Source organism: Pygoscelis adeliae, unplaced genomic scaffold (assembly GCF_000699105.1).
Source record: "Pygoscelis adeliae isolate BGI_AS28 unplaced genomic scaffold, ASM69910v1 Scaffold82, whole genome shotgun sequence".
NCBI classification, from domain to species: domain Eukaryota; kingdom Metazoa; phylum Chordata; class Aves; order Sphenisciformes; family Spheniscidae; genus Pygoscelis; species Pygoscelis adeliae.
The window spans coordinates 1,738,048-1,748,653 of record NW_008824287.1 but is presented as its reverse complement, the minus strand read 5'-3'; the positions used below and the strand labels follow the sequence as shown (position 1 = coordinate 1,748,653).

Genomic DNA, 10,606 nt, shown 5'->3' with positions numbered 1-10,606 from the left:
GGGGAGGGGAGGGGAGGCCCCAGCCTACCTACCTATCGTGCGGGGCCGGGTGCCAGCCTGCCCCGAGCACACCGAGCGCTCCAGCACGGCTGTAACCTCAGGTGCTTGAAGTTGGGCTCGTCTTGGTGACCGGGGGAATTAGGGGCCTCTCGGCGAAAAATGGAGACTGGGGGTTCACGGGTGTATTTATTCCGAAGGTGGGCTGTCCGGGTTGTATACAGTAATAGGCTTGGGGCTTGCACAGGAAGAAAAAAACAGTACTTGTTCAAAGACTCGGCTGTGATGCTATGTTTTCGAGGCACAGCGACATTGAATTGTTAGTTTGTAGCCCTTGTCCAGGCAGCTCTGCTCCGAAAGCATTAAGCTGAAGCGTGAAACGCAGTTGAAGTATTACAGAGCAGATACCAACTTAAAAAAAGACTTCCCATTTTAGATGAGTTTCCAAGTTTTAACATAAGTATGTGAGTTGAGGCAGAAATTACTTTTACGCTGCTATTTTGCTTGTGTCTTCATTTGTGTATTTCTGAGTGATACCCCTGAAAGTGCTGAAAAAGATCACCTTTCCAGAGCGCAGCCCACAGCCTCTGTGGCCGCCTCACAGTGAGAGATTCGGCTGAGAATGGCCAGCAGAGGTTGAGCTCTTTGGATGCTGTAAGGCAGTCGTTCTCGAAGGGACGCTATTACAACTTCTTTTTGTTAGGCAGAAGAGTATTCAGCCCTTGTTAGAGATGCTTTTTTTATCTTTACTCTTCATGATGTCTAATCTGTGCAGCCAGTGGAGAATCTGCCTAAGCCTGGAACTGAATTTTGGATTTGCAGTGACATTGGTTGACAGTGAAACTCCCTGCTGGCTGCGTGAAGAGGACTGTGCCCATTGGCTTAGGGAGAAACCTGCTCCCTTCCTTCTTGCCCTACTTCCTTGCTGCTTCCTCTGGATCTCTGCCTCCTCTCCTGCTGGCATTCTTACTCATGCTACTTTGCAGGAGGCTCGACTTCCTGCAGAGTTCACAGAGAACTTCAGTGTGGCTGAAAGTAAAGCATACCTGCGTCTGCTAACTACATACCAAACCTCCTAAGTAAATGTAATGGCAGGTGATTTGATGATGCATATACGCTTTCTGCTCTGTTTATGCATCGGTGATGATGTATACTGCAGACTAGTCACAGTGGGCTTAATGCGTCCATCTGGTGACATCAGTCTTAACTTAGTGGAAGATGTTGTATTTTATCTTCTCAAATACAGTGAACATAAAAACAAAAGAGTTCTGACAGAGATTGCAGAATGTATTTTTCAAAAGTGAGTTTGTTGGGGCAAAAATTATCGTCATAAAGTTGGTTTTGTTCATTAGAGCTATGAGTGGGTAGTTACAATTACCAAAATGTATGTTTTATTTAAATTCATCCATATATGGAATTTCATGGGCTTGTATTGCTTGTTTTGGGTAATTTGGCAATTAAAACATTTCTCTACGTGTTTACCTTGCATTGATATGTTTTTCAATATTTACTTAACTGCTAAACAATTATCATTGATATAAGAAAAACTTGGTGTGAGAACAATCCTGTTTAAACTTTTCCAGGATGTTTAAACAGTAACTTTAAGAATTTGAATTTTTTTTTATGTTTAAGCCTTATTTGTATCAATGCCTGTACAGTCCTTCAAAAAAGCAGTTGGACTATGCTTGCTTTTGTTGCTATATTAAGTGATTGCATTTTTTTGTCCTGTATTTTGCATACTAATTGGTACTTAGGTATTGATTACACTTTTCCTTTTCCATTGGACTGAAACATGGAAAAAGTAAAGAACACCTATGCCAGCTGGTGCCTCTGCTCAGTATAACCTAAACTGTTCTAGATTCTCCTGAAGTGAAATCTGATAGCCTTCAACAGCGGCTTAGTTCAATTGTTACCTTGCTACTGGGTGCTTTCTGTCCTGGTATGTAACACCCACAAGCCTGAAGATGAGTAATGTAAAATTAGTATCATCTGCTCCATTAGTTTAATGGAGGTATGTGGAAAGGATCAACAAGAGCTACTGGATACACCTGGCTAAACAGCTTTATGGCAAATTGTTCTTCGGGAAGAATAGCACTATTCTGTTCTCTGCTTTCCGTGACTATCTGTTGGTCGCTGGGAAGCCAGTATTCTTTATGGGCCGTGAAAAACTGAAGACGACAGATGTATGCAGAGGTGAAGAAGATGGTGGTTGTGCTGGAAGATGTGCTGTAGCAAAGTTGACTTGTTACGGTTTGGGGTGCTTGCTCTGAGCTCTCCAGGGGCTGAAGTGCCTGAATGTACAGCGTATCTGTTTTTAGGATCCCTGTTGTACATTCAGAAGTGCTGCAGCTGCATAATGAGGCATATGTATATGATGCAACCAGTTAGCAAACAGGCTTTCAGAATGTATGGATGATAACTTTGTACCCAGACATCAGCATGGATCTAGTACTATCTGTACCTCCTGCAGTTAGTCATAGCATCTCTGCAAGTTTTACGCTATGTGCTGTAGTTTAAAAGAACAAAAATGCACTTGTGCTTTTGATTGGAACAAACTTGACTGCTCACCGGTCCTGCAGCAAGCAAAACAGGTGTGTTAATGATTATGAAACCCTGGCCCAGAGTAAGTGCTATCAATTCCTTTTGGATGAGTGGTCATAACTAATAAACACCACAATTATTAAACATTTGTTCTTTAGCTTTTTTTCATGGACTGAATAGTCCAAGAAGCATGTTTTTCTTTTGTTTCGGAACTGCTTAACTCTTGTCACAATACCCCCTTTACCCCTTTCCTCCAAATACGTCCACGTGAATTTCAGTCGGGAGAGAAGTACTCTGAACGATTTGTTTCCAAGCTGGTGTGTGGTTTGCAGGTGGCCTGCAGCTCTAGTAAAAAGTGAAACTTACACTGGCTTCATATTTTGAATTGGAATATTGATAATAACACATGTGTTTATTGCTGGGAAACATGGAAATTGCATAATGATAGCCATGAATGAAACACGAGACATTTATTGTAAGAAACTTTGGGAACCTTGGAGTCGAAAAACACACAATGTGCCTTTCGTTTTTCTTTTGGGTATTTGCCATGTAGCTTGAACTGGAAATCTGCTTTGAAATTTCTGCTGCCTAATTATAACGGTGGCCACATTGCAAAGTTCTGATCTGATATAAACTTGCTGTGTAACTCAGATTTTTCTGTGAGGGTGGGATGTGACCATGGGTTCATTTTATAACAGCAGATTTTTTCTCTGCATCAGATACCACCTGTGTCTATATCACACTCGTTCGTAGGCTGGATCAAGTATTTCCCGGGTCCAGCATTCCTTCCTTTCTGCAGCTCAAGCTTCCGGAGGGGGTGCTCTGGCTAATTTGAGAAATTGTGACTGTCTGTGCCTGATCTGATGTGAAACTAATACTGCTAAGAGATCTTGTAGCACAGAGCATTGGTGTTTGCAGTCCTCAGCCTGAAAAGTTGTAGAATGGTGCTGGCCAGAGGGCTTGTAGATTTTTTTATGTATATATACATATGTGCACACATATATAAAAAATTCTATGTACATATACACACACACACACAGAGAACTCTGTGTATATTGCTTCTTGATAGCAACCCAACCAGCTCACTCTGACTTATTTTATTAAGGCTGCAGAGGAGATCTGTCCTTTCTAACATACGCCTGCTATGTCTGTGGACCCCATTTAATAAGAAAGCATTGATAAAATCAAATAAAATGGAGTCTCTGGGGCCTGTTTAGAGGCAAAGACTAAGATCTTAATTCTGTCACATAATACATGTTTCCAAGAGCCTGAGAAGTATAACAAGCTATTGAAGTTTGGGTTTGCCTATTCTGAGTACCTGAAGTTTCCTCTGAGTGGATGCGAGTAGCTTGAATATTTCACAGAGAGAGAAATAAAAGCCCAGATCAGTGTCTCTGACCTTATGGGGAGAAGGGCTTCTGCTACTGCCTTGAATTGCTTCTTTCTTATTCTCCTAGGTATTGAACAGCGGAAGAGTGTTTTTACTTTCCCACTATAAAACTACTTGCCTTCTTAGCTACCATTAGATTTTCATTAAGAAATCTCAGCTGAAGAGCACAGAACTATTGTAGGAAATAAAGAAATGTTTGCGATTCGGAAAATTCAGATTTGGGAAATGAGTGTATTCATTGCAAATAATTATTCTTTCAGGTATATCAAACTGCAAAATGGCTTATGTGCACTTTTGATTTCGGATTTGAATTACTTGGATGCTGCCCCAGCTGCTTTGTCTTCGGAGGAGGAGGAGGAGGAAGACGATGACGATGATGATGATGAATCTGAAGAGGAAAGTGATGAAGATGACGACTCTGGAGCTGAGATTGAAGATGGTAGAGAAGGTTTTGACGATGAGGACTGTGATGAGGAGGATGAGGGTGAGGACAATGGTGGAGATAATGACGACTTCAATGATCCTGATGACAGTGAATTAGAAGAGCTAGCTGAAAAGGAAGAGACAAGAAAGAGAGGCTGTACAGAAAAGCAGGTATGTACTTAAAGCTGTAGGGTGGAAAAATACATAGTGAGCTTTCTTGTGGTCTGAAACCTTGTGGTGAGGCATTCAGACTGAACCTTCTTTTTATTGTGCCTGTCCTGATTGATTTATCTTCTGTCATTTTCCTGAGGTGTTTCTTGAAGCAGCTTTTACTGAGAGTGTTGTATTTTCTCTAGTCTGCAGCAGCCCTCTGTGTTGCTGTTGGCAGCTTTTCTGATCCCGAAGATCTGCCTGGATTAGCACACTTCCTGGAACATAGTATGTATCTGCTCCTATTTCATCTTCTCCAACTTCAGTGCAAAATGACTGCTACCTAGCTCTGAATTTGTGTAGTATTTTAGTTATAATTTCTTATTTTAGCTACCCCAGAATTTATTTTCATTAGTTAAATAAATTTGTGTTTTTATAAAAATACTGATTTAGTAAGGAACTCTTAATACGGGAGAAGGTGTCTCACTCTTTGGCAAGCTATGCATTAAGATATGCTTTTCTGTTATCCATTAAATGTGGGGGGAAGCATGTTACTTATGTTTTTATAAACTAGGCTGGAGCTACAGACCTTTATCTCTCTAGTAAAGGATGATGAATTAGTAATACAGGCACAGAAAGCACATGAAGTTTCTGACCAGATGTATGTTAAAATGCTACTCTTGACCGATTGAGGCCAATCATGCCTAGAAAGGCACTGTTATTTCCAGTCTATTTGGCCTTCTGCTAAAGGCAGATTACACTAATTATTGGGCAGATTACACGGTCTGTTGCTACTTAGTAGTTAGCCTCTGCATGTGAGCTGTGGGTCAGTTGTAGGTAACACTGTGCTGAAGAGGAGTTTCTGTAGGTTCAGTTAATATCATCAAATTCATGTCATCTTGGTAATTTTGCTGATTTTTGTTCCAGTGGTTTTTATGGGCAGTTTGAAGTACCCAGATGAGAATGGGTTTGATGCGTTTCTGAAGAAACATGGGGGCAGTGACAATGCTTCGACTGACTGTGAGCGGACAGTCTTCCAGTTTGATGTGCAGAGGAAGTACTTCAAAGAAGCGCTTGATAGGTAACTTCATATAAATGGTGATTAGGTGTTAACAAATGTTTGTATGTGCCTCAGGAGCTTGGGTGTAGCTGTTCAGTTCTTCATTTTGGGGTGATTAAGGTTGTTGCTGAACTTCCATAGGTACTTGTACTACCACAGAGAATATTGAACATAAGGAAAATATTTCCCTTGGGATATCTTACTGTTTTTTGAGATAGTGCCTGTGTAGCTGCTGTGTGATTACTTAGGATCCATGTGTAAGTCTTAATGCACATAGCTTTTTGATGGTTTTACCACCCTTAAACTAGTAGCATTGATGACAGGAGAAATTTTATGCAGTGTGACAACTGTTCAGAGGGGAAGTGCTCCCAGAGTCCCAGTGACTCATCCCTTGAAATATCTGTCCTGACAGAGTTAGTGGGGTTAACTTAAATTTTTTTTTGGTTCTGAGTCTAATCCATCGAAGTGAGTGGAAGGGCAGCCTTGAAAGTTATGGTATGATGTGTGCCTCAGAAGGATACATTTAACCCAATCCAGGTTATTTGGTCAAGTATGTATCTTTTGTCAGAAAGTATTTAGTTGGTTCTTTTGTGCCACGGGATATGTTAGGACAACAGAGCTCCACCTGTTGCTTGGTTTCCCTCAGTGAGAGGAAATTACTTGTTCATAGGGGCATGGCAGCTGAGTATTCTTGATGCTGTAGAATATTTCAGGAGAGTAGACTCCACTGTGATCTTATTTTGATCAAAATACATTCCTGTGATGACGCCAAGAACAAGTGTTTGCACATTTTACCGAATATTAGCTAAATTTTACTTTACTGGGCCAAATTCAGCTTTCATTTGCAGATTAGTCCAGCTTTTAGATGTTTGAAAGTGCAAAAGATTCAAAAAATATCATTGCAATCTGTCACAACAGCTTACTTAGTGGAGGGGAAACACAGAAATTAGGAGTTCTGTAGAACAGCTTCTCATACAAACAAGATAAATGGATGCCGATGATGATTTCTGCTCATTCAAGCACTTGTGGATCTAAAGAAATTGAAAGACATCACCATTCAATGATCTTTAGCTTAATGTGTCCTGTAGCCATAGAACTCTGTCAACAATGTATTGCTGTTAACCTTTTGCTTCGACAAGTTCAGTGCATCATTAAAAAAACTCAACAAATAAAATAGAAATATTAGATTCTCTGGCAGCCTTTTGCAGAGTCTCCGTTCACTACAGACCTGTCCCTTTCCATTACTCTGCTCTCTATGGGTACAGGAGAAGAGATGTATCTGGATGACAACACTGACTTTTATAGCAGATAAAAAAATTGTAATGGATCTAAAAACTTATGTTTCAGGACATAAATCAATTTGTTGCCTGGAGTTAGGAAGAAACTTTCCCTATGGTCTTGTTATTCGTAATGAACAACGGAAGATTTCCTCTGAAGCATCTGATCCTGGTCCCTGTTAGAGCCAGGAACCAAACTAGATGGATCACTTGTCTGATCTGGTATGATCATTCTTAGGATGTAAAGGCAGATAATCCTGCACCCATTAGTGTCATAACCTACTGTGTCAAACCAATTCTTTCCCACTCTATGGAGCAGGGAAAACCTGCCCTTTGGTTTTTGATGGTATCACAAAACTGGCTTTTATCTTTCCTTAAGACAGTATAGTCAAGAATTACATAATTTGTAGTAAGACAAGCAACTTCATAAACTAAAATAGTAGATGTTGGGTTTAATTGCTGTTTTTTTGCCCTAGCTTAATAGACACTGAAGAAAAGTATATGAATTTTTCTGTTTCGTAGGTGGGCACAATTCTTTATTCACCCGCTAATGATCAGGGATGCCATAGACCGCGAAGTTGAGGCTGTAGACAGTGGTAAGAGTATCTTTTCCTGTGTGTTTAGCCCGTGTTCTTAAAGAAACAAAATCTATTTTGTAACACTGTTTATTGGTTTCCGTTTTGGACCACCCTTCTGAGCACTTCAGTCAAGTTCACCTAACTTGACAGAGATATCAAACCCTTCAATTTAAGTTTCATGGATATCAATGGCTGTTAGAGGAGAAAGACTGAATGTAGTGCGATCACTGCGAGAGTTTGCCATCTCATTTCTTGAATTAGAAATTTAATAATTTTAGGTGCTTTGGCAGTAACTGGTAGGGCAATTACATGAGCATGTGGATGCTCTTCAGTGAACAACATGCCTATAGCTCCAGCATAGCCCCAGTGCTCTCTCCAGTCCTATATGGAGTTAATAGAGTAAGTTGAGGTGATTGTACTTGTCTCCTTATTCTAACGCCTTAATAATTACAAAGTCACTTCACAGAAGGAAATTGAACCTGGCGTAGAAGTGAGTGGAGAGTTCACTTGATTTTCTAATATGTAATGAATACCTCCAGACTGCCTATAAAACTTCACTGTTTCAGAAAAAAACCTGTTATTGGCAGATATACCAACTGGTTCAAATATTTATTCCAAGTCGTTTTCATCTGTCTTCTGGCAAGGAAAAATGGGCAATTTGATCTTTGAATTTAGATAAGTGTCAATATAAACAAGGACCTGTCTTTGAGTTAAGGTGTGGTTCTTAAACAGCTTAAGCCAATTTATGCCTTCATTTGCACTGCCTTCATCATGCAGATCCACTCCTTCCCTTGTATTAACACTGTAGTAATGCGCCGCCCAGTAAATTATGTCAGCTTGATGAACTGGCTGCAGAATAACCCAGCCAAAAGAATTAGTTTACAGCTCTGCTGTGCATGTTTCTTATTACCAGCAAAAACAGGAACAGGAAAATGCAGTTCAAGAGGGTGAATTCTTGATTTTGGCAGAATCCCATATTTAGATTAGTGTAAACTGATTGTAAAACTGCATTTTTGGAAACTATCTTGCTGAGCTTTCAATTTCTTATTTCGTGATTAGGCTAGAAGTTGTTCTGTGTGATATATGGGAAAAGCAGGTTTGTAACTGTTCTCTGGCCCTTTCTGCAGGGCCTGACTCTGTAGAATATTGATGGCCTTGTGTTCCCATTAAACTTTACAGGTTGAGAGCATTCAGACGGGACAGGCTGGGACTTCACATGCTTCCCCTCCTTATCCCTTTCTTTATTTCTCAGCAATGAGCTACGTTTTTCCTCTTCTCTTGACTTATATTCATTACTGCTAGCAAGTCCTATTTCTTATCCTATTTCACTACTTCATCATACATTAAAACAAAACTCTTCCAGGCTGCATCTGTGTGGCATGTCTCCTTTTCAGTTTGGTTGGGGTTTTTGCTTTGTTTTGTTTTGTTTTGTGGGAACATGACCTCAAATTTTGGTGTATGCCACTGCAAATTCTTTAAATTAACAGAGTATCAGCTAGCGAGACCCTCTGATGCAAACAGAAAGGAGATGCTCTTTGGGAGTCTTGCCAGGCCCGGACATCCTATGAAGAAATTTTTTTGGGGTAAGTTCTTCATTTATGTTATAAAGTGGTGATAATACTTAAACTTTTAACCACTTAAAAGATGCACTGACATGAGCTATCTTATCACAGCAAACACCAGCCTTGCTCAGAAGTATTAGAGCAATTATTAATTTTACAGAAAAATGTTTGGGAATAAAAGCAACTGTCTGCTTCTTAAAATACTTTTCATTCTGGTACTGCTTTTTGCTGATGTTAAAGCTAGGTTACCCTAAGTGTATAATCATGTAACTTTAACGTAAATGTTAATGTAGAGGTGGTGCTCTCTGAGTCATCTCTGTCTTGCTTAAGCTTCCTTTTTGCCATTAAAATTTCCTGGAAAAATAAAGTATTTCTGGATTTGTGTCTAAGGAGGCTTTTCAAAGTAAATAATTCACTGTTGAACTTGCAGAAGTAGACCTTCACAGCCATGTGAGCGGAGCAGAAGGGAAATTTGTCCTTCCTCTCCTGGACAATACAGAGTCCTAGCTCCCTCACCCTTGTGATGCTGGTGAGCATGTAAATGGCAGTGTGATGGGTAATAGAGTTAGCCAGTTTTGAAACGTAGATAATTTTTATAAACTTCTGTAGTGACATATACTGAACATCACATTTTGCCCTCTTTTTCCCTCCCCTGTTCTGCAAGTTCCATTGCTGAGGGGCTAGCTGGCAACACACAATGAGCTGTGCAGTACACAGCATGGGTGATCTGATAATGCAGGAGGACTCTGTCCTCCCTTGTCCTAGAAATATCAACTGTTCTTATAATGGGAACTAGAAATTGGAAGATATTAAATTTCAGTTAACATGCCTTTAACTCCAAATTTCTATTAGGTATTTTTAATGTGCTTACCATGACTAGACTCAGTGCCAGAGGAGGAAAAGAAATTCTCGGTATATCTGGTCTTGACGTAACCAGTGTCTAGATAACTAACCACCTTTTAATGTTTACAGGTAATGCGGATACACTCAAACATGAGCCTAAAATGAATAATATTGATACTTACACCAGACTGAGGGACTTCTGGCAGCGCCATTACTCTGCTCACTATATGACTTTAGTTGTCCAATCTAAAGGTAATGTCAGTTGTTCCTTAAAAACAGGCTCATTGCTGCTGTTGGTGTAGTGCTTTTGGCACCAGTTCAGCTGTAGCCCAAGCCATTTTAGTGGATTGTCCAGTCCAGCAGGAGGTATTTATATGTAGATTTTAGCCTGGCTTCCAAATGAAGCTTGAGCGATTGTGCCGTGTTATTGTCATCCTGCCACTTCTTGAGAAACTTTTAACTGAGACTGTTGAGTAGGTTCTGGGTTAACACAGAATGTAAAATCTCAAGGATATATTTAAAAAAGAACCTTGTAGGTATGTGGAGTCAGACCACTTAAATGACTTAATGCTGCTGGTTTCTCTGCCACCAACAGTGAACCTCCACAGAAAATGATGGGGAGACTGAGACAGGGTCTCCCAGTTGTCTTGTTCTGTTTGGGACTCTTTCAAAAGAGGTCTTAAAATAAAACACGTGTATCTAGGGAGAATAGAGATTCTAAGTTTTTTCCTGGTAGACTGAAAAATTCTGTGCAAATGGAATTGAGTTTCATTTCAGCAAAAAAC

The 10,606-nt window shown here is 40.1% G+C and overlaps 1 protein-coding gene across 1 annotated transcript in view; it reads left to right on the top strand.

Moving 5' to 3' along the window:
• The window catches only part of NRD1 (nardilysin (N-arginine dibasic convertase)), a 55,167-nt gene that overhangs the window by 25,690 nt on the left and 18,871 nt on the right, over positions 1 to 10,606 (top strand). The window contains exons 5-10 of the mRNA XM_009318726.1: positions 4,186 to 4,522; positions 4,708 to 4,789; positions 5,429 to 5,582; positions 7,361 to 7,434; positions 8,904 to 8,999; positions 9,951 to 10,073. Coding sequence (XP_009317001.1) covers positions 4,186 to 4,522; positions 4,708 to 4,789; positions 5,429 to 5,582; positions 7,361 to 7,434; positions 8,904 to 8,999; positions 9,951 to 10,073 — 866 coding nt within the window. The remainder of the gene's footprint in view (positions 1 to 4,185; positions 4,523 to 4,707; positions 4,790 to 5,428; positions 5,583 to 7,360; positions 7,435 to 8,903; positions 9,000 to 9,950; positions 10,074 to 10,606) is intronic.